The sequence below is a fragment of the Centruroides sculpturatus genome, unplaced genomic scaffold (assembly GCF_000671375.1).
Source record: "Centruroides sculpturatus isolate CEXI.00-Female unplaced genomic scaffold, Cexi_2.0 scaffold440, whole genome shotgun sequence".
Classification (NCBI taxonomy): domain Eukaryota; kingdom Metazoa; phylum Arthropoda; class Arachnida; order Scorpiones; family Buthidae; genus Centruroides; species Centruroides sculpturatus.
In genome coordinates, this window is record NW_019384633.1 from 132,633 (window position 1) to 158,610 (window position 25,978).

The 25,978-nt window shown below is 28.3% G+C and overlaps 1 protein-coding gene across 1 annotated transcript in view; it reads right to left on the reverse strand.

The window, feature by feature from the left end:
- LOC111625819 (actin-interacting protein 1-like) overlaps positions 1-25,978 on the reverse strand; it is a 42,913-nt gene that overhangs the window by 11,475 nt on the left and 5,460 nt on the right. Inside the window, exons 2-11 of the mRNA XM_023369054.1 lie at positions 13,673-13,794; positions 9,446-9,536; positions 5,914-6,061; positions 5,663-5,843; positions 1,062-1,139; positions 913-990; positions 696-787; positions 470-611; positions 322-403; positions 76-229 (exon numbers count right to left, since the gene is read on the reverse strand). Of these exons, the coding sequence (XP_023224822.1) occupies positions 76-229; positions 322-403; positions 470-611; positions 696-787; positions 913-990; positions 1,062-1,139; positions 5,663-5,843; positions 5,914-6,061; positions 9,446-9,536; positions 13,673-13,794 (1,168 nt within the window). The remainder of the gene's footprint in view (positions 1-75; positions 230-321; positions 404-469; positions 612-695; positions 788-912; positions 991-1,061; positions 1,140-5,662; positions 5,844-5,913; positions 6,062-9,445; positions 9,537-13,672; positions 13,795-25,978) is intronic.

Below are 25,978 nucleotides of genomic sequence, written 5' to 3' on the forward strand. Positions count from 1 at the left end.
GAGAGAGAGAGAGAGAGAGAGGAGATGAAAATCTTTATCAATGATGCACATTCAATTATAATTAAATCAACTTACGTAAATTGATGAGTAATAAGATTTACAGAACGAACAGTATCATCTAAACCACAAGTAAACATTGTATTTGATGTTGTAGCCATATCTTGTACTTGATTGCTATGACTAACTCCTTGAACTCTGCTATTTTCACCTGAAGCAGGATCCCAAAATGGTAAAAAAAATTAAGGAATTTTATCTTTAAAATATAAACTATCTTTAGAAATATTCTTATAATTTTTAATTAATATAACATTAAAAGGATATTAATAAATCCATCATGACTTCCTGTATACAAAGTTGATTTATCAGGCGTTACACCCAAAGCAGTGATTGATTTATTATGACCCTAATATAACAAAATAATTTATAAACAAATTTTGCATATCATCACCATTATTTCAAAAATTCTTACCGTAACAACTCGCAGAGGTTTAGTAGGATTATTTGGGTCCAAATAATTTATGAAACCAGAGAGTGAAACTGACAATAGGTATTGACCTTGCCATAAACAACTTACTTGTTGATCTAGTACATCTGAACCCATTGGAAATTCACTAAAACATTTAAAATGATATTTTAACTGCATATTTTAAAAGATTTTTAATTCAAACATAACATTTTTTTAAAAATATACTTACTTTATAACAGATAATGTTGATACATCCCATAATTTACATGTTTTATCACCAGATGCTGTGAGTAATTGTTTGCCATCAGGACTCCATGAAACCTTATTATTGAAATTATTTTATCAGAATATATACTTTTATCATCATTCTTGGAATAAATCAGACACATGATGTGAACAATTTTAAAATTAATAATTATTTAAACATATGCAAAATAGATATTTACAGCATATATACCGCCTTTATGAGCAGGATTGTCAAATTCTCCAACTTTACTATAATCATTTCCCTTATACAAAAACATCTATCAAAAAATTTAAATATATTATTATTTGCAAAAATTTCTTATTAGATAAAGACAGAAGTTAATCTTACCTTTCCATCAAAACCACCACTAGCAAAAAGCTCACCATTTGGTGAAAATCTTACTGACTGTACAAATCGAGTGTGATCCTAAAATAAAAATATATTAGTATTTAATATTTGTTGTTTACATTATGTTAATTATCATCATTACAGAATTATTAAAAAAGACTTGTGTTATATTTTACAACTAGATCTATTTGCAATTTACACTTCTTTTATTATAAAAATACATTTATATAATAACTGTACGGTGCATACACATTTCAGATAAATATAACTTTAGGGTCATAAATTAAAAATGTGTTCAAAATCATTAGATAATCATATATAGAGCAATTTTAAAAACAAACACATTTTGGAAGTTAAAATTAAAAGAAAGCTGAGTTATCATAACCTTTTAAAAATTTCAATAGACATAATAACAGTTGTTTTTGTTTTTAATTGTAAACTGTTTTCAGGTCTATTCAGACATATTTCCTTAGTTTGCTTTAAAAACAGAAGAATAAAAAACAGCTACTTCAAATATGAGCTTAAAAATTCAAACTCTTGGCTTAGAGTGACAAACATTTTAATATCAAATATTTTAAATCATGTTAATGAATCAATAAATAAATGCACTGTTTTTAAATTTTAATTTTTTCTCTCCTCAACTTAAAAAGATTAGTAAGCAGTATCAAGTTTACCATTTACTTCTATTTAGTGCTAGTTGCTTAATCTTGCTATAAGGTTCAGCATTTCACTACATCCCAGTACTCCATTCTTCTTATCCTCTTGCCATTTCTCTCTCCTTTCCATCATATAATACCTTCATCCTATTAATTCAACTGCATCTATGACCTTATTTTATACTATTTTTTTGTTATATTATTGTCTACTTAGGACTTAGCACATCATTAAGACTTATTATAATAGTAAAAATGTTCCTATTTAACAATTACACCAAAAAATTACTTGATAAATGGATACAAAAGATAATTATTGATGAACCTAAGAATAAACAATTTGAAGATAATAAAAAATGTGTAAAATTAATATATATACCAGGGATCACCAAACTACGGCCCATGGGCTGATCCAGCCTGTGAGATCAGCTTATCCGGCCTGCCACCACACTGTCCCACAAATGAACCAAAATATAATTATTTATATTTATATGGAAAAATCATAGATTGTAGAATTACTATGTAGAAAAAATTAAAATAAGTATAAGTAAAAATGCCAAAATTGGTCCAATGTAATTTTTACATCTGACAGTAATATAATTTTTAGGAAAATCAGTGAAATAAAAATTCAGTGACTTTGGATATCAGAGCACTTTTTGAGTAAGTACCTGCAATGAAGTTTCTAAGAAAAGTGATTACGAGCTTGCTGCAGCAATCATGTTTGCATATTGGTAAATAAATATCAGGTCAGTCCATAAGTTCGTGCGCATTTTTATCTACAAAAAAAGCAACAAAAATTTTAAATTAAATCTTATTTCAATCTATAATGTATTCACCATTATTTTGTACAATTTCTTGCCATCTTGACAATAACTTTTTAATCCCGTCTTTGTAAAATGATTTCGGTTTTGAATCAAAATATTCAGAAATAGCCTTTTTTACATTGTTCTCATCCTCAAAAGTTTTTCCTTTTAAAAAATTCTGCAAACTCCGAAAAAGATGATAATCACTGGGAGCAATATCTGGCAAATATGGTGGATGAGGTAAAATTTCCCAGTTGAAGCTTTTGAGTTGAGCAGTTGACGTTGTTGTCAGTTAGCTATTGACAGTTCATGTGGTATCCATTTTCCTAGCTTTGAAACTTTTCCGATTTGTTGTAGATGTCTATGAACAGTTCCATGGGATGAATTTAAACGTTCCGCAATTTCATCAACTGTTAAAGATGGTTCTGCTTCAACTAGTGCAGAGAGAGCATCATCATCAAAGTCAACAGGTCTTCCAGTACGAGCCTTATCCTCCACACTAAAATCATTATTTCTAAATCTTTCAAACCACTTCTGCGCAGTCCTTACACTAATTACAGTTTGATTATGAACAGTATTTAATTTTTTGGCTGCATTTGTAGCATTCTCATCACTTAAAAATAAAAAGTATAAAACATGTCTCTTATATTCATCTGTTACTTCCATTTTAACGAAAATAAACAACTGAAATGTTCCCAATTCTGAACAGTATTATATGAATGAGATCCAATTTAACACTTCAGTGTAAAAAGTATCACATTAGACTGGCATTTTTAACAGCAAAACAAGATTTTTCTCAAGGTCATAAAATACCCACGAACTTATGGACTGACCTGATATGTTGGTTGCTTTTTTATTTTTTGCATCTGGACAGGATCGAAAAATCCCCAGGAATTTGTTGGAGGGTGGTCCATCTGGATATGTCAGGCCCTGTCCCTCACTATCTGACTGCTCCGTTGTGGGGCCTGGCCAAACCTGTAATGGGCTTGCTAAAATAGACAGGCCATCAGTGCCCACAGGGCAAAAAAAAATTTTTAAAAAAAAAAGATTATGCAGCCCACTCTTGTCATTCTCTCAGTTATCTCGCCCACTGTGAAAAAAAGTTTGGTGACCCCTGGTATATACCAAAATTATTTGAAAGAGTAAAGATAATATTAGGTAATAAAATTAATTTAATACAAAAAAAAAGACTTATCTATAAAATATTTATATTATAGAAGTAATAAAAAAACTTGAAACAATAGAAGAAAAATGGGTAGTATATTCTTTTGATTGTAGTTGTGAACAAAGAAAAGCATATATAGGTGAAACAAAAAGGAAATTAAAAATATGTATAAAAGAACATATCAGAGCCATCAAAGAAAATTATGCAAATTCAGCAGTAGCAGAACATTGCAATAAAGAAGGATGTGAAATAGATTTAAATATGATAAAAATAAGGAAAAAAAAAAGCTGTTTTTTAAAATTATTTCTATTTGAACATATCTATATAAAAAGACAAAATAATAAAATAAATAACAACTTAGGAATGGAAATCCACCAATCATGGAACAATATTATTTATGGAGGGCATGGAAAGTTGAGGGGTATATAAAGGGAAAAAGTTTAGTGGAGAGAGTGAAATTGAGCATGCAACGAAAAGACACAGAATGGTGGATATGTAAGAAAGACTGTTTTAACAATTTTATAATTTAAGCCTTGTAATTTTAAATATATGTGTTTATTTTTATACAGGTATAATTGTTCAAGTAAAAAGGAATAATTTATATATATTTTGATGTAATAAAAAGCAATGAAACCTTAAATCATTTAAAGAATGTATACATTATTGTTGGGCATTTTAGATTATTATTGTAATTTTTATAAAATTTGTTATAGCACCTTGTTGATGTAAACCTGCTGAAAAGGGACCTTGAGGTCCAAAACACAAATATTGTGTGTACAGGTGAAAATCCAGATGAAAAATAAAGATTGTTTTTTCTGAATAAGACTTCCTCTTTTTACAGAAACAAAAACACAAGTATAATAAAGTCCTAATAATGTGCTAAGTCCTAAGTAGACAATAATATAACAAAAATAATACCTTCATCCATTCTGAATAATGTCCTATCATATTGTTCCTTTGTTAAAAATGCTTCTGGTTTCTCTGGCTCTCTAAAATCTGCTCATTGAACAATTTTCCAGTTCAAACTACTTTCAGCATTCTTCTCCAGTACCACCACTCAAAAGGCCTACAGTTTTGTCTTCTGCCTTTTCCTCAATGTCCATGTTTCTAAGCTTTGTAAAGTCACACTCCAAACAACGTTTGGTGATTTTTTTCTTTTCACATCCACAGAGATGTTCTGTAAAGTTAAACATAACTTTACAACATCCTTTTCATTCTTGAGAATGTTTACTTTCCCTGTGAAATTCTTTATCTTTTTCACACTTTCCATCAGACATTATGAAACTTCCCAGGTAACAGAAGCCTCCACAATAATTCTTCCCCTCCAATGTTATTCAATTATGTCTTCTATTTCCTCTTGAACAAATCATTTTTTTTGGTCTTTGTATGAATTATTTGGCCTTTAGTGCATCACTGAGGTCTCTGAATGCCTGCTTAGATCTTGTTTGCAAGTTGCAACCAGAGCTATGTTGTCTGCAAAATGTAGCAATTGAAAATTTTACCATTTATACCTTTATAGCAATTTTTGCATAATAATCATTTGAATTTGAAGAGACGGGGAAAAAAGAGATAAAAAATATCCTTTCGTTGGTAACATTCAATTTTATGCATTAATGGACACCTGTTTGCTCCCATCAGTCTGTTGAATTGAGGTGTTACTGTATATGTTGTATAATTAATAACAAGTGTCACACACCCAATCAGCAATATGATGCTTGAATGTAGTTAGTGTGACATTGTTGATCTCAACTGTGCAAATGCCAGAGTTAACACTTCACACTTTAAATTTTGATTTCATAAAAACCAAAATGTTATATATTGTATAATTAGAATTTCATAACAATTGCATTAGATATTACTTTTTACTTTTGAGAATTTTTCCAGATGACTATACCAATTCCATGTATGTTCCATGCATAATCAATTCATTGATATAGATTTAAGTAATCTATAGTAGATTTAAGTAATATAGATTCTTACATTCAATGTTAGTTTGAATTTAAAAGGTGGACCCTCATAAACGCCTACAGAATTATCTTCACTACCAGTTATTATGCGAAAAGGGCGAGTTGGACGGAAATCACAAGAATTGATCAAATTACTATGTCCAGCAATTTCTCCCACTGAAGTTCCTGTATCAGCCATAAAAACATGCCCAAATCTGAAGAAAAAAAAATATAACATTTTAATATAATATTTAAATGATAAGATGATTATCAAAAATAATTAACCTCTCTCTTCCTTCTCCTACAACAACAATACGTTGATTATCAGGTGACCATGACAAATCTTTGATTGTTCCAATAAAAGGCTGAAATTCATTCTTAAGTAAATGTTCCTTTTGTGTTGTATCCCATATTCGAACTTTTCCAGATTGATCTAAACATATAAATAGTAGTTATAATTTCCTAATTTTCCTTGGTCTAAGCAAAATTCTAAATTTGAGTTTAAAAATTTATCACATTTTCTATTATACAATATTACGAGATTCTCTGAAATGTTTATTATATAAAACTTGATTTAAGAGAGATTATAAATCCTATTAAAAATTTGTTTTGAATAGAATATCTGAATAATGTAAAACTCAAATTGAAAATATTTTGCATAAGTTTAAGATCTGGAATTATTTCAATTAAATTAAACTTTTAATTTAACTAATTAAACTTTTTTCACTTCACATGTTTTATCCAGAAAAATTATTTTGCTTTAAGTAAATTTTTGATGTGTAGTTACATTTTATAAATAATTATATAGTATAGCAAAACAAAAATACTACAACATTAAAGCTAGAAATTTTAATTAAAACAAAATGCACAAAAGCACTTTTCATCTGAACTAATTTTTCTAGTTTGGTGAATGAAGAAGTCTGAAGAATAAAATGCTAAAAAAGAAGTTTACATTTTATATTTTTAATCTTGTTACATAATTACAAAATATTTAATATTTTGTAATCAAATTTAAAAAATTTAAACTCTTCTACTACAGCATATTATTATTGTTCTGTTCTAAGTTCATAGCTGAAAGAATCTAGTTAGATTTAGCTAAAAGTGCTTTATATGCTTTTATTAAGAATTTCTAATTTCTGTTTATTAACAATGTTATTAACTATTAACAATGTTAAACAGACATTGTTAATAGTTACCAAGAAATCACCTACAAAAGGCCACACATTTTCTAAGAAACCAACTTACACAAAATGTATCCACAATGGTACTGTACCATAATGAATAAAAATTTTGGTAATGTTTTAGATTAATGTACACATGCACATACCTAAAAACAAATTTTTCCAAAATATTTTGTTCAATATACTTGGTATCTACTGAATATTAATACTAAACACATCTGACTCACCTATAAATTTAGCCTTATAAAGAAGTATCAGGTTAGATTTCCAACATAAACATTAAGCACTTGTAATATGACGGTTAACTTGTGTTTGAGTGAAAACTGTTGTTTGATTATAGCCAAGCACATTAAATTATATAAAAAGTTTACTAATCATTTTTTAAAAATTATTTTGATTGGTTATGATTTTTCATGTTGTGTACACAATTGTTTAAATGGAAACCCAACTTTGGTATGAGTCAGTACCCAGATAAATAGCTTTGTATCTATTACCTGAATACAAAAGCAAGTAGCCAACAATATTATTCCATTATAAGCAAGGGATAAATATTCAAGAAAAAGGGTTAAAAATAGCTGAGCTAACAAAATTCCTAATTTATCATCATCAATTTGCAGCTTTACAAATTGAGCATCTTAGCTATTAATCTATTAATCAATCTCTCATCTATGAAATTTTATAAACAATTTTATATTTACATATTTAATGCTTTATTTTTTTTCTATGCTTTTCAAATACAAACAACATTTAAATGACCTTATTATAACTTATATTTTGAAATATGTAAATTAAGATATTTTTTGATATAAGTATTATTCTGATCTTTAATATTAAGGCTGCTTGCCTTCATAATCTTTTTATTTAAAAACATTGTAAGCAGTCTTTAGTTCATAAACTGCATTACTGGCACCTTGTAATGAAGCTCACATAACAAAACCTCATCAACTATTGCAGAAGAAAATATATATGTAAAAAGAAAATTTTCTAATTAACAAATATGAAAAAGGGTCTGATATTTTGAATATTTGATATAAGGAAAATTCTATATATGAAAAACAAGTGATCCATTACAATTACCTTTAAATGCATTTTATAGTCTACTTGTAAAGTTATTTAACAAAACTTGGAAAAAAACTTAAAAAAGTGTGACACTTGTTTAATTTATTTGCACTTCTCCTGTAAGCCATTTATAATGGCTCCACAGGCTGTTGTATTCATGGCAGTATTGCCAGCAAATGCTTATCAAAAAGTTATAATAAACTACTGTTTTGTCCAAAAGGAAAGCTATGCCTAAAACTTCAGCTTTTAAATTAATTAAACACATTCTTTTTTTTAAAATTCCTTGTAAAATATAAATTCAAATAAACATTGTAGAATGTAATATTGTAGATGTAGCTTTTATTTAATGACACACAAAATGTATAAGATAGCATAGATATACTATAATCGTCATTATTATTACAATTTTGGTGTGATTGAGGGAGTTAATCGATTTGGCAAGTGAAAAGCATAACATCAAATTCAGTCTTTACATTAGCACATATCTTTTATTAAAATTTTTTCACAAAAATGAATAATAACTATTCTGTTACTGTTACTGTTACAAGGGTTAACAGTAACAGAATAATTAATTTAAACAAAATAATAATAATTTTGTTTAAATTGATTATTCTGCAACATAAATGATGTTTTCTTCATCAGCTGTATTTGAGTCCCATCATGTCAATTTGTTCTTAAATTTTTATAAGAATCACGTTTAATAGGAGGAATGAAAAAAATTATTTTTAGTTTTATCCATCTTAATATAACAGGTTCTCTTTTTTCAAAAACAACTGTCACCAAAATTAAAACAATTGTTCAATATTCCACAAGTATACTTACTTCTGTGGCAATTGGACTGTAACTAATTAATTTCTTTTACTTACATTTTGTGATGAGAAAACAGTAAATTATTTAATGTTATCTACAAAGCACTAGTCAGCGCACACTGCAGCATTGCAAATCGCAGTGTGTGCTGGTGAATTAATGTTACAGTATGGCGTTACTTAGATTGGCCTTAAAAATAAATTTTTTTCAATGACCAATAAAATTTTGTAATTAAATAGTATTGATCCATATTATTAGGAAAACTTTGATGCATATTATTAGGAAAACTTATTATGAATATAAAAAGTTACGAGTATATTAAGTGCTTTCACACTAAAATCTAACAAAAAATTCAAAATGTGGAATTAGTCAATTTGGCTTGTGAATGGATCAAATGATTGTGTTATAAAATTTTGAAATTATGGAATTTTACCTGATTTGCCTGAGCAGTAGATACCCTGTAATATTATACATTTGGATAAATTTTGATAGAAATTAATTTCCCAAGTAAATTCACTAGGGAACTGAATGGTCTTTTAGTTTAACACTAGTTTGAATCCAGTTCTTTTCATTCTGGCCTTTTCATATGAAATTATTAATTTAAAGTTGAAAATTAAATCATCATTTATTTTCAAAGAAATAAAACAAACATTCATTCCCAAAGAATATTATACCAGATTTAAAAAATTAACAATTGACACATTAATAATACTATCAAAATAAACAAAATTTTGTTCTCTTACAAAATTATTAGAGTATGAAAACAATACCTGCTGAACATATGTAAAAACCACTTGGAGAATATTTTGCTACTGTAGTTTGTATAGAATGTTCTGTATAGATGTCCGAGATGGCAGGGTTCTAAAAACAATCAATATCTATTAAAATTATTTGATTTGAAAATATTATATAGAATAAAAATAATTTAATAATATAAAAATGTTTAATTCATTAAGTCATTACTTGATTAGTAAATGCTGAAGTGACTATTTTATTTACATACTTCAGTTTTTTTATAATGGTGCCAAGTATCATTCATTTTCATAAAAATGAGTAAAAATTGGCACAATAGTAAATCCTTAAAAATAAAAATAATGCTTATTTAAAAAACTTCTAAATGTATTAAAAGTAACATTTCCAGTTTTACTCTATGGTTAGAATTTGGGAAATTATCTGTACAAAATTTTATAAATTTTAAATATAAATTCACTTGATATTTTTTTTATTCAAGCAAGCATGCATGCATGTCTCAAATTTCCCCAAGGATTTTAGAATATTGAAATTTTCAAATTTGTTTTGTACCTTTCATCAGGTTTACTTTAATGAAAACTGACAGTGCATTTTTTCCTACCATTTTGTCCTTAGCTTTCCTACCATTGAGTGTCATTGTCACTGCTTTCAGATTTTAGCCTTTAAGATTGTCACTGTGTTTTGTTTTTATAAATTTAATGAACTGTACTAAATATGAAGATTAAGCACTTTTAGGTAAGTATTATTAAATATTTTTAAACTGTAGGTAAGTAATCATTTGTAAAAATGACAAAGCAAAATACAGCAATATCTCAGTATTTGAACACAAATTCTAGAAGAAAAAAGCACCACTTTGTACTCAACTGAACAAACATGATCCGCTAGCTTTTTAATTAACATATTTTTTTATTTTGTAATCCATAAAAAATTTTATATAATAAAAAATGAAGTTGTTGCTGATATTTCCAATCAAGATCAACAAAAACACTGATGATGATGATAGATACTGTGTAAAAAGAATTTAAAATTAATATTAACATGTAATACAGTTGAGATTGTTAGTTAATCATTGATTGGAAATAAATTATGGATTGCTTTAATAAACGTATTTCTTTTATTAATGAAAAAGTATACTACACTTTAACTTTTGGGATCTAATCTCATATTTTGCATTAGTCCTTTGTTTTGTACAGCACAGTTTTGCATAACATGAAATTTTTTTAGAACTTAACTACTGTGTTATACAGTGGATACCTGTATTTACATCAACCACTGGTAAGAAATTAACTATTCTCATAGCAGCCGAAGTGGGAGAAACTATTTTACAGGCCAATTTATTATGACATCTATCAAATTGTTCTTTTTGCATTTTATTGTATTTAATTTTTTTCTTAAGTATTAAAAAATTGATTTCTGTTTAATCAATTAACTAATCTAAAAACATAAATCAATTTTTTGACTTCTTTGGAATTCTTTTGACTGAGATGGTGTGTGTTTCTTTATGTAAAATAAAGAAACACACATCATCTCAAGGTAAATTCGTTACATCCATTTTTTGATTCTCACCATAAAATTTTTTACAGAAATTTTAGATAAAAATATTTGTAGTTTTAACACTCTTATCATAAAAATCAATTATCTTCTATGTTTATAACATAATATACATATACATCAAATAACACAGTACAGGTAACCCCCATATAAAACGGGAGTTACATTCCAAAAAATTGCAGTGTTATGCGAATCTGTTATACAAAACAAAGAACTAGTGCAAAAAACGAGGGTTAGGTTCCAAAAATTAAAAAGCATGCTGTTAAATCCTTATTTAAATCGGATTTATTATTCATTTTTTTCATAGGTAAAATACTTATTATTATTATTATTATTTAAGGAAATATTTTACCAGAGGATTATTCATCCTATATATGATCTCATCATGAGCATCATCAACTGGTAACAGTTTTTGGATGCGTTCGTTAATAGCGGTCACTCTACAACAGGTGCACACTGCTGTTTGTAGACATTTAGGAATGACAGTGAAAGAAAGATGGCGGTGCCTGCTCTATCAATAGTATCATGATGGAGGAATCTATAATTCTAAAATGAGCTTTTAGAGGCAAAAGAAGGGTCCCAGTTGTAAAATTTAACCATTAAATAGATTATTTGTTGAAAGAGCATTCAAAGTAGCCACGAAAACAATTAGAATGTTCACGCGGAGGTATAAAAGAATGCACCCTTTATTACATTTCATGTTGTACGAGGGTTTTACCCAATTCCCAAACCGTGTTGTGAACCCGTGCTATAAAAGCACCGTGTTATACGGGGATGTTCCCAATTCTCGAACCGTGTTACAGTAAATCTGTGCTACAGAAGTGCCATGTTATACAGGGGTTACCTGTATATACAGATTATGTGTGTAGATTATACAGTAGAGCGTCATTTATCCGAATCAATTGGGGACTGGGGTTGTTCGGATAACTTATTTTTCAAATAACCGATTATGTACAACAAAAATATATTAACCTATCCCATGTTGAAATTTTTCTCCGTTGTGTGTCACTTCGCGTTGAATTTTCGTTAATATTAAGCTTAACGAAAACTTTTTAAAATAATAATCGTGGCCATTGTATCATTAAAAATTATTTTTTTATTTTGTACAAACAAAATAAGTATATCGAAAAATATAAAAACAAAAAGTTGATCAACTTTTGTGTATCGTGCTGAATCAAGCATTTTTGATAGTAGATCGATCAACTTTAGAAGTTGATCTACTATCAAAAACGCTTGATTCAGCACGATACACAGTCCTCAGAAAAACACCACACAAAAGTGCCAGTGCTGCCAGCAAAAACACACACACCAACAAAAAAAAATATTGGAGTAGTGCAAGATATAGCCAAAGTTGCAGCGCCACAGCACTAGCGAAAATTTAAATTTGCCGACTGGAATGCTTCCGGATAACCGACGTTTCGGATAACTGACTTTCGGATAAACAACGCTCTACTATATATATATATATATATATATATATATACACACACACACACACACACACAATCTGTATATATAAGATAATTGATTTTTCTGATTGATATATATACACAATGATATACATCATTATTTAGAGCACACACAGATCTGTATTTCATACTATAAGTATCAGGTTGTTGTAGACAAGTATGTTGTTATACAGGGTGAGTCAAAAGTCCCTTGCATCTTTTTCATTTCAAAGTACTGAAGATATATTCATTTTGTTAATTTAATTACATTGCACAAGTCATGCAAGGAGAATCAGATGGGACCTTTGTTGACCTTAAAAATAACTTTCAACAACAAAAAAGGGTGCAAAGGATGTAGTTTTGGAATGAAGCAGTACAAGGGACTTTTGACTCACCCTGTATAACAACATATACAACAACCAACACTCTTAAAGCACAAAAAGATTTGCTCCAAATCTTTTTCTGTATCCTTCAAAAATACTTTCATTACATTCCCTTTCACCAATGAATTTGTGCATTCAAAAGCTATGCAGAGTAACATTATTGTTTATTTCTTGGTAAAAAGTGCTCTCCAAGTATCTGAATAACTACTAAAGCAGTTTCTCATATAGCAGAAATGTCCCTGTAACATGCAAGTTCATTATCCAATAGAAATCAGCCAGACAACTTATTATATAGGGCCACTACAAATAACCCCCTTATGCATTAGTAGAAAGCATTTCTCAGTAAGAATTTAAAGCCTAGTCCATCATTGTTCAAATAAGCAGTAAGATAACTTCTCTAATTAGGTTTATTCAGTTTGATTTATATCATTTTTGCTAATGTATACTTTTTAATGAATATATTTGTTGTATTATATAAGCATTAAAATAATTTATATTTCAAATAAAAATTTGATTCATTAAAAGTTTATTGCAATGAAGTATAATACTTCCTACATAACTTCCTGATAGATAGCCTATTATTACATACTTGATTAATGGTCTATGATAATATCTTACCATTTTTGGTTTATGGAATGAAAATAGCTTTCCATTCTATGAACTAAAAATTAAATTCAAACCTAACCTAAATAAACTGATTACTTATCAAATATCAAAATAACATGGCTTTAAGAAACTTTTTACAGTTAAAAAAGTCTCATCAGTTGGTCTTATCATTAACAATTTTTTTTACTAATTTTATATTGCAGATTTTTATTAAATTTTAAAAATTCCTAAAATATCCATATAAAGAAAATAAGATTACCTCAATATTTCTGATTATGACACTATTTCCATTTGTATACAAAAAATTTTTGCCTTTCGGGTCACCTCCAAGAACAAGAGGCATTCCTCGCTGGGTGCGAGGAAGGGTGGAAAATGTGCTTTCTAAAAAATATTTTTAATCGTTTAATAAAATTTTATTAAAATATTTGTTTATATACATTGTATTATATATATATATATAATTGCATTTCACTATAATAATTATAACAATTTCAAATAAATTACAAAAATAATTTAAATATAATTTTAATCTCTAAATAAAAATTAAAAAAAGTGTGTATTCTTTCCTTTAAAAATTTAAATTACATTTAAACCAGGAAACTATAGAAGTGAAATCAACTTTGGCAGTTAACCAGACTAACAAAAATTCCTCACTATATTTAGTTTTTCAATAAAACTTGATCCAAGTGAATGACCTCAAAATCTTCCTATACTAATAATCCTATCTCAATAGAAAAGGAAAAACAGAAAATAGCTATATTTTCAAGTTCTAGCTTTATGCATAGAACCATTTTATTTATTTATTATTATTACTTTTTATATTACTGTTCTAACCATAGACAATTTTGACCTTATCTCAACTTGTAAAAGTAAATTTTTTATTGATATTAAAATTTAATACCTCAAATTAAAAGATAAAAAATGATATCATATATTAAATCAAAACTATAGTAAAATTAGAATAATTTAAACTTTAAAAAAAAAATTCAGAATGAGTTTTCTAATATTTTCAGAAAAAAAAATCTAAAAAATATTCTGTTCAATTTGTTAATTCAAAAAATACATTTTTAAAATATATCTTTTGAATGTAAAGAAGTTCTTAATTATATTTTCAGTTCTTTTGAAATGAGCTATTTTCAAGTCACAGTCAAAATATATATACTACTTTAAAAATGTTTAAACACTACAATAATTTGGCTGTGAAACATAAAGCTCAGTCTTTAAAAGAACTGAAAAAGTCTTACTGTATAAAAATAGGATGGATTCAAAAAAAAGATGTTAAATAATTTAATAACAAGATGAAAGTTATTCAATATATCTTAAAAATTTAATTTGATTTGAATTCTGAAATGGCCAAAATCTGTGTGTGTAAACCATAAAATCATCCACACATTTTACTTAATTATACAAAAACTTTCAACTTGGATGGGCTTCAAAATTTTTTTTATAAAATGGAACTATATATAAAATTAAATATAACAACTGGAAGAAAAAAAAAATGAGTTCTCTGTTTTAACAGTCTTCTCAAAAATACTGGAGTGAGAAATAAAAAAGTTTTGTTTGTGATTGTTTAACCAGTAATTGAACTTTAACTGAGGCCTGCTTTAGGTAATGAATTAAACAGACTTCCAAATTGGACCATTAGAACGATGATGTTTGGCTTTAAACTTTGTATATATCAAATTCATGCAGCTGATTGATTTCGTTCTAATTTCTCAAACAGGTATTTCAACGCATGCACCACTGTCTCGCAGTCTTTAAAGTTAATACAGTTGCCTTTCAAGTTGGCTTTATAAATTTTCAAGGCCTCCAAGGTGACGAATACAGTCTCTTTGAAAGGACTGCCTAATTAATCTGATGTTCTAGAGGTCCGCATGAACTTCTGGGTCAGTGGCATATGTGGACAAGGCAGTGGTATGCAAGGTCGAATTGATGTTCATGTATCCTTTTGCAAATTGAATGTATGGTTGAGCCAATATAAATTAAGTCCCTTCAGAATCTATCATCCCTGAGGAATAGAGTATACTCCTGGGGCTCTGCTTAGATCTATTTTATCTTTTGCATTGCATAGCAGGTTGTAAATTGTACCAAATCTCCTGTACATGATTTCTATACCATTCTGGTTTGCAATATCCTTGTATAAGGAGTCAAATGTTGATTGAACTGAACTACAGTGTGCCTGGAGCCAGTGATGCGTTGTTGATCTCTGTTAGAAGTAGTCTACTTCTAACAGAGGCCAACAATGCATCAAATTTAACAGAGTTTAATTATGCTTGAAATGAGTTTTAACACCATCATCAGAAAAATCAATTTTATTCTATTCAAAAGTAGGTTAATAAGACCCCGCTTAATGTGGGGATGCATTCCTACATAACAAAGCGCTAAACGAAACAGCGTTAAATGAAGTCATTTTAACAGAGTAAATACAGATAGGGCAACACGTGACTGAAAATGAACAAATTTTACTTTAATTTTAAGTTATTTTTACATTAATTTGTATAATAATAATATATGTTAAATAACACACAAACATATGCACACAGAAATGTATAATATATTAATTAGTTCATTTTTTTGTGACGAAGGTCCTGACTTTTCTGAAATTATTGTTTTTTTGCAATAGAGTCATAAAGTTTCATTTGTCGCTTTTTTCTTTCCTAAAGCAAATGTCAGTAGCAGAAGATTGCATCCAAAATGGCTCGTTTTGCTTTTGCACTCCTTTCAAAATCTAGATCATTCGCTACAATTTGATCAACGATTTCAGTTATCGTTACCAAACTTTTACTAAGAAAATCTGCCGAGAAATTTTTTAGGTTCTTCATTTTCAAAATCACTATTTTCCAGTTCTACAAGGATTCCTTGTTCTGTCAGTTCTTGAAGATCGTCGTTGATAAGACCAGAAACCTGTGGTAACTCCTCAATATTCACCAATGTTCATCTATATCTCCTAGTCCTACTCTATTGATTAGGTTGAGTTTGATCAACCTAACAATACAGCGATAGGCTTTTCTCATTGAGAATTCTTTAATACCTTCAGCCATAACTTCTTCCACACTTTGTTCGTGTATTTATCAGTTAATTCTTCAAGTGAAGCTGATATTGCCTATGACATCCAAAATGTTATATTTTTTCCAAAATTGCACCAAACATAGATTTAAAGAAAGTACACCTTTTTGCCATCTTTTTCTGATTTGCTCATGTTCATAAATAATCATATTATGTATAAATCAATAAAATGCTGCAATAATTTAAATCAGCATAAATTTTGAGCTTTTTTCTAGGCTTCGAGCAGACAGCATTATATCGAATCAGTGTTAAGGAAGATAGCATTAAGCAGGGTCTTACTGTATTTTGCAAAATTTCTACAATTTAATTTCTACAAATTAAAAACATTACATTTGTTACAAGAAAGTTTGTATAATCATGTTAGGTCACAGTTTACTCTAAGGATATTTTGTTTCATTTTTGTTTTACACTTATTTCTGATACATTTGTTAACAATATTTGTTTTTAGCTTCAGAGAAAAGACAAGTTTCAGTTTCATTAAAAAATTTTTTAATTTAGTAAAAATGCTTGTTAAACACCATAGTAGGATAAATATGTTAAGTCAGTCCCAGTCAGATAATATGAAAATTGGCTCAAGGTAGGCATACAGATCATTTCATATTTTGGCTAGGCAACGCACGGTACTCTGTGCTGTAAGCTAGAACTTCTTGATAATATTACAAAACACCTTTCTCACTTTTTATAGCAAATTTTTAATTTAAACTAACTAACATTTTCAGCTATTATTTAGGAAATTTTAAATTCTATGTTCTAATTAATGTTTGAAATTATGTTAAATCTGAAGAAGGCTATTCAAAATAGATGAAAATATTAGTTTGTTTAAATTGAAAATTGTTAGAAAAACTGAGAAAGGTATTTTGTTATATTAGTATGGTGCTCAATTGGGACTCTAAAACTTCCAGTAATGCACTCCTTTTCCAATAATGCACAGTAATTTTGTCAAAGATTCATCAATAATCCAGTCCCTTCAGTAAGTAAATACACTGGGCTCTGTTAAGGTACAGTATATATTTATAGCTCACCCAAGATTTGTGAAATAAGCTATATAGTAAATGATTAATTACTGCTCAATATTGGATCATTTTTTTCATAAATTTGAGTTTACTCTAAGGATATCTATTTTTGTTTTACACTTATTTCTGATACACTTAAAACACATTTTTGTATATAACCTCAAAATTTGTGAAAAAATGTGGTCCAATATTACATGTTAATTAATAATTTGCTAATATCTACTTTTGGGCGACAGACCAATTCATCGTGCTTATCCTGTTGGACATAAAATTAAATATTTAAACCTAAACATATCTTTACAATTCCATATCACTTAAATCAACACAAAACATCATTCACACACGATTTTAGTTATCATAGGTACAGTACATATGTAAAATGCACAGCTTAGAGGGAACATTGCTACCTACTTGTAATCAAAATTACATATCATCTTATGAAATTAATTAGCCATAATCTAACTAATAGTTAATCTGGCTTAATTATTTGATTATTGAAATATTTATGAACTGCAGATACTAAAAGATTATGGTTGAAAAACTTCAACTTTATGACAATGTCAGCCAATTGCAGAGACAACGTTTAGAGACCGACGGCGGTTTACAGATCAGGTAGACCAATGTTCAGAAAAATTTCATTGCAGAGATGGCGTTTTTCACCTGCCACAATGTAGACAGCGATTAGAAACAAGTTATTTGACCTATTTTCTAGACTCACTCGACAGCAGGTTTAGAGGGCTTTTCAATTCGAGTGTTAGCTTTGTTTGTGGAAAAATTTAGATAAAAACAGATATTGTTCCTTTGATAAATGTTGTAAATGGTACGAATCAACAAAATTATTCATTAATTAAATTGCTTGGAGCAAAAACAACAAAATTAAATACTTTAAATTTGTTTTAAATGTTCCAATTTCAATATTCAAATGGGTGAAGACTTAAAACTTCAAATAATTTAAATCAAATGCATTTATTTACAATTTGAGTATCTGTCAGTTATAAAACATTAATGCATTTTGGAGTCATTGTACTGTTAAACAAACAAGACAATTTTAATAATTACAGCAATTTGTTTATAGATATTAAAAAAAATGGAATATTAATAATAATATATTTAAAATTATTCATTTTGACAGTAATAAGATGTCGAAATAATTCCTTAAAAATCTATTCCAAATTCAGTATAAATTTTCTAAATATGGATTTGTTCATATTTTAAACCGTATTGGCGACGAAATTAAATATCGAAATGGAAAAGGATTGTCATTAATTGCCAAACAATGGTTTTGACGGCCTTAAATTTTATTTCTGCAAGCTTTCAGAATATAGCTGGCGACACAAGCAAATAACCCAATTGGCAAACGACTCCTAAAACGAGAGTAATAGTGAAGTAAGTAAGAGCCAATGTTTTGCCAAAGTTCATTTAGAGAATGGTCAGAAATAGACGATCGTCGTCTTTGCAACGCATTTTAAACCACGGTTCAGCCACCAATGTCTATAGGCCGTTCAGTTCATAAACATCATTCAACGCAAACTCTGTCTCTGCAATTGGCTGTATAAGTTTTAAAGTTGAAAGTTTTTCAATAATGAAAACATTAAAATTTACTTTATGTTTTACTTACTAAATGTCAATAAAGAGTTTACTTTATTGACATTAAAAATTTAAAGATTGATCATTCTTTTTTCAATATAGAATGTGGCCATTGAATTCTACAATTCTTAATTTTATCACTCACTAACTTATATATATAAAATTTAAATTTCTGCATATTAAATCATTTTGTAATTCAATATAATTTAGACAGTAATATTACTAAATTTAATATAATACTTAATTTTATAATACTGAATATTGACATGTGGTTAAGGCATCAGCCTACTGCTCTGGGAAACCCAGGGTCAAATGCAGGCAAGTAACCCTAAGAATATTTCATGAACAATCTGTTCTGATATGTCAACCCTTGTCCCTCACTAACTAGCTACCCAAAATGTTGGCCTGGCCAAAACCATAATGAGTATGGAAAACTCTTAGTGTCCAAAACAAAAGTAAAAAATTTTTTTAAATATTGCAACACTATTGTAACTCAAAAGTACAAGCATATTAATATTTCAATTTTTACTCTGTTTTAATATAAGTAAATATTTTCAGTATTCATGTGTCTACATTAAGTAATAATTACCTAGTACTTTAACACTTCTTCCAACAATTATTTTCCTAAAAATAGAAATATTTTCACTCTTCAGCAGCCTCCTTAGATATACATGCAGAAAAAATCTTACGAAAGTTTGATGAAATTTTAAACACAACTAAAAATTTTTTAAAAATTTTTGAATGTATAAACACTCCATTATTAGCTGTGTTAAAATTTCAACAAATTCTTGGAAGCTCATTTGAATTTTTTCTGCCAAGGGCCACTGAAGAGGCCATAAATATTTGTATTTTTAAGAAAATTGCTTAGAACTAGGTAATTATTAGTTATCTCATTTCCAGTTTCTGTGAAATGTCTATATTAAAACAAAACAGTGTGGTCAAAAAACTTCAGTTTTGAAGTTCATAGTATTTATGTAAATAGCGAGGTTGCAGCCAAAATTTTCATCACGAAAACGTCTACGTCTGATGTTCAGCGCTGCCTTCCTATAAGCTTAGAAGTTTGACAATGGCATTTGGAATGTCGAGCATTATTCCACTAACATTCTAAACATCATTGTCAAACTTCTAGGCTTATAGGAAGGCGGCGCTGAACGCCCAACGTAGACGTTTTTGCGATGAAAACGTTGGCCGCAACCTCTCTAATATTAAATTTTTATAAACTTTAAAAGCACAATTTTTCTATTATCTAACTTTCCATCACTATTTCAAAGCCAATTTTTCTGTCAACTATCAATTTTTCCATCAAATATGGTGATGGTTCTCTGCTCCATTTAAAGTATAATCAGTCCAATTTACAGTGATCAAAACCAGTATACAAAACAAAAACTTTTTTTGAATCCAAATAAAATGAGTTTCATTTGCTAACAGACATTTAGTAGTTGTACTATGCTATTATAATATTACATTTAATAACAAACTATATAACAATAACCAGTAAGATTATTAATAATTATAAATCATTAGCTGTAACTCTAGTTAGTACCATTAATATCCAAAAACTGAAAATGAAGCTAATTTTTGCAAAGCTGCTTGATCCAGAATTATCATTCTAACTTCAATTTTATCATAAAATTGAAATTATTAGTAAATTAAATAAAAATTAACATTAAAAATAAAATCAAATTCTACATAAAAATTGGAGAACTTCTTTATGACAAACAGTACCCAAAATTGGTATTAACAACAAATAAGATACACTGACACCCAAAACCAGCAAATAAACTCCAACACTTGTCAAATACAAAATGGAATAGTTTCATTCTGTTATTGATAATGACATCAGGTTACAAGAAAACACTTGAATGTTCTTGCATTTTAAAAAGGGCTTTCCACTGACAAAATTTCTTGTAGGTTTGTCCATTATCTGTTTAAAACCAGAAGAAAACTTATTTGAGTAAAGTGTTGAAGTTTATTTGTTAGTTTTGGGTGTCAGTATGTTATTTAATTCATCATACTAAAGAAGTATCCTTTGAACATAGTTCACAATCTGCAAATTTCTGTGAACCTCTTAATAAAAAAAAAATACCATAATTAATTAAAATGCCATACTTGCATAAATACTGAACTAAAGTGGATGAGAGTGATCTAGATACAGTGGAACCTCACATAACAAGTAATTCGCATAACAAGCAAAACAAATTGCAAAAAATGACTCACTTAATAAGTTAAGTTTTGCATAACGAGTGACAAGGAGAGGGGAAGTCCCGGAGTGTGCACATGCTCCATCAGTCTGTGTTTAGCACTCATTCCGCTAGCATCTTAGTTCATATTTGCAGACTTCATACTCTTAGTGTCACTTGTGATCACATATTTTTCCAAACTTCTGTTCAGACATATTACATATAAACATCAACAATCATAGCCCATTACATAATAAACATGCCAGACGATATGCCAAATTATTGGGCTACATAAAGGCTAATTAAATATTAGAAATTAATTAATTTGATGAGAGGGAGACAGTTATGCTGCTATATCATATTAAATTTAATGACCAATTCCAAATTAAATTCCAGAAATGTCTAAATTAAAAATTAATTTTTTTATAATTATTAAATTTAATGAGATGGCAGCATAACGACCTATCTCTAGTCAAATTAATTAATTTCTAATATCTAATTATAGCCTTTACATAACCCAAGAATTTGGCATATCATTTGGTGTGTTTATCAGACATTATCTGTGATTNAACATCAACAATCATAGCCCATTATATAATAAACATGCCAAACAATATGTCAAATTCTTGGGCTATGTAAAGGCTATAATTAAATACAGTATAATTTTCTTTGAATAAACATTATACATAAAATATTTGAGTATTTTTTTTAGCCTGGAATGCATTATCATATTTTAAATTAATTTATATAGAAAAAATTGTTTCACTCAATGAGTGTTTTGCATTACGAGTAAGATTCTGGAACAAATTAGGCTTGTTAAGCAAGGTTCTACTGTATTAAAAAAATCCAGATGAGAGTAGAAATATTTTTAAATAAGACTAACATATGCCTATTGTACGTATAAAAAAATATTCATTTTGACTTTTGATACTTTTTTTTGACATTAACACAATTACTTTTAAAATTAAATATAAATGTCAAAAGTAAGTGTCAAAGTCAAAATAAACATTTTGTTCTCAGTTTGCAGATGAGTTGCTATATCCGCCTATGCCCACATCATCATCTCAGTGGTGGTTGATGCATTGTACTCTTCTACAAACTTCAAGGCACCCTTAATAAAAAAATTAAAAAATATATATGTTTCCATACTGCAGTATGTACTGTATTTCTAGTTCATTTTCAAGATTAATAGAGAGCTAAAGAAGTACTGCATTCTTGATTTGTCTACCTCAGCTGCTTTAATAAAAACATCAAGCTTATAGCCCAATAATTCTGCAGTTTGTTTGTCTTTAATAATCAGGTTTATGAAGAAAACTTCATAATTGCAGACTTCATACTTGTTTATCCTTACAAAATTTGCACAACTTGGTGTTATGCAATTATTGAAGCTAATGGGCATGGTTAAAAATTAAAACAGCATAAGCACAATTATTCCAGATATTACAGATTCTGACAAGTGAAGAATTTTCAGTGTCCTGCCACAAATAAGCTACATATTGATTTTTGACCATTTGTGACATGCCATAACAAGCAAAAATTTAAACTAATAAGTAGGTTTAAAATTAATAAATACAAATGTATTCTGACAGTTTATGAGTTAATTATACTTTCTATTTGCAAAATTTCCTCAACCTTAACACAAAATAAGAAAAAGTGAACTTTTAAGAAATTTGCGAGATTTTCCGGTGAGAGAAGAATTTTCCAGAATATTTCCTGGGTTAAAAAAACAACAGAGATCCTGGGATTTCATTTTAGAAACCCTAATGTTTTCAGATACAGGTGTTCATCTGAAATTTATTTTTTCCCCTGCATTTTCAGCATAAATTCAATTTCCTTTCCATGTTTATCTAAAATAATTTGAGATATAAAAGTTTTGGTAGAAAATTAGGACTGAAGTATCAATTACAACTTCAAAGCTCAGCAAATGCATTTTGATAGCATAAATTGAGTCAAGAAGCATCTCTTGCAATAACTGTAGTACATAGTTACAAATAAGGTTGCTTTTCTCTGACTAGCTATAAGTTTGGCTTGCATCTTACTGGTTGAAGAAAATCAGGTATCAAACTATTGACAAACTATTTCTGTTAAGATAGGTATAAATAAAACATTTTTTGACAAATATAGATATGTACTGTATTTGTTATTGTATTAATAAAATATCATACATCCATTCAAACCTGTTACTGTTTACTGTGTAAGAACCTCTATTTCTTGAACTTTATATCTCAAATCTCATGGGAATGAGAAGACAGGTTCAATTGCATTTGGTTTACAATGGGCATTCCAGAATAGAGAAAACTCAGGTCATAAGACAAGACCTATATTTTAAATTTGAATTTGCTTCTAAATGAAACATGATGAAAAGATGATTTTTAAAATTATAATGCTTTGTATTAATCAAAACACTCAGCATATAATCTCTATCTTAAAATTCAAGAAATAGTTCAAATATTCAAGATATTTTTACAAATCAGCAAATAGACACAAGAAGCAGTTGCTTACTCAATGATTTAATCAAATGCATGACACATAATGAAGTTATTCATACAAAACAGGAATTTGAATGTATGAGTCATATTATTCAAAAGTTTCTAGTTGGTACACTTAATATACAGGGGAGTGCAAAAGTAGATATACAGTTGTTATTATGGAAAAAAAAACATACAGGGAGAAAATAGGAAGAAAAAAGTTTATATTTATGTACAAATTAAATTACAAATAAGAAATACAAACTAATAAAAGAAAATAAAAAAAATAATAATGAACACCAAACAACTATTTCTCAGATTCTCAACTGTATACCTACTTTTGCATCCTCCCTGTATATTAAAATCAAATATATAAAATCAAAATTATATAAAATATCAATCAGTTAAGACAAGAATATATTATTGGAATAATATATTATAATTAGCATAAAATTTAATATTTTCAGCTTTGTAGTAATAATTAAATGAGTGTCTAGAAATAAACCAATTGGAATTAGTTGTACCTCACTTATGACATGGATGATAAGATAAGATAAAGGCGAATGGAAATCATTTATCACTGGTAGCAGTAGGTCAAGAGGGATACATCAAAAAACTGTCAGATTTTTTTGAGCAATTGTGTACATACATAGCAACTATTCTTTTGAAAATCTTTATCTCCTTGGAAACAAACAGTTTTGTTATAAATTATTTGTTTCCTTTAGTAGGAAATGACTTCATGGGTAACATGGCCAAACAAATAAAAATTATTTGTCATTTCTCTCATGTACTTTTGCTATTGTAAATTAAAGTAGATAAAATTATAATCTAGAATCTAAATGTAATAAATATCATTTAAAAGACAAAAGTTCTCTATGAAACATCTGAGAAATTTTATAACATTTCATATTTGAATTTTATATACACAATTGTATACCAGTTCTGATTGTCATAATTTGAATGAATAACCCATGCATTATTTTGTGTTTGAAAAGGGGTACAAGTTATATGCCAACTTTAAGTTCCAACCATGAATTAAAGTTGATTCACACTATACAACATGCTGGTAGCAGGTAACTGACCCATCAGATTGACAATTTTATTCATACCTTCAAGAGAAATGACAACTTAAAATCCTGTTTAAAAAGTTTAACTTTGTTCAAAATGTTAATGATGTAACAGAAAATATCTGATAATAAAACTGTTTAGTCTTTTCAAAATTTATTTTATTATTACCAGACAAAGGAAATTGATCATAAAATAAAAATGATAAATCTTATTTATTTTTACATTTAATTTACGTAACAATTGGGACAGTTCATAAATACATCCAATCAAATTACAGGTGTGGCCAATGAATACAGGGCCAATGAATATTGCTAATGCATGCTCAGATTGAAAGTTATTAAATATTTTAAAATTTTATACAAACATTAATTAAACTAATGAAAAAAAGTATGTTTTCTACATTACAGTTTAAAAAATAAAATAAAAATGTCATCTTTGGTTTCAATTTTGTTAAATTATTATTTTGAATTACATTTATCAAATAAAATTATTTAATAAATTTAATTCAAATATTATTGCAATTACTGTTAACATAGACAAAGATAATGATCTAACTGAATTGTACATTTCAGTGCAACCATTTTCACTTGAGAACATTAGCTGCAAGAAAACTTTCTGCATTAATTCACCATTATCATTTGACACTGCCATTACAATAACATTTAACATTACAGTAACATTACTATGTAACAATGACTCATCGTAAAACACAACAAAGTAGATCAACTGAGCCCCTACTATAGTATCAATTGGCATATTTAACAAACAAAGGATTGGAAAAAGTCTATTTTTATCCCCATATCAAAGAAGGATGATACCAAAGATTGCTCCAACTATTGTATCATTATTCTGATTTCATAAACTAGTAGATTCTACTAAAGATCATTCAACAGCATATGTACTCAACCATAGACAGATATGCCAGATGTACAGGCAGATTTCCAAAAAGGAAGAGGTACACGTGATCATATCACTAATCTTCATTGGATGATGGAAACACAGGGAATACCAAAAACATCTATACATGTGCTTCATAGATTACTCAAGGACTTTCGATTGTATTGATCTTGACATTTGTGGAAGTGCCTCAAGGAAATGGGAATCTCACTGCATCTCACACAGCTCATATGATTGTTATATACTGGACAAGAAGCCACTGTAAAGAACGCCACACAGTGATACA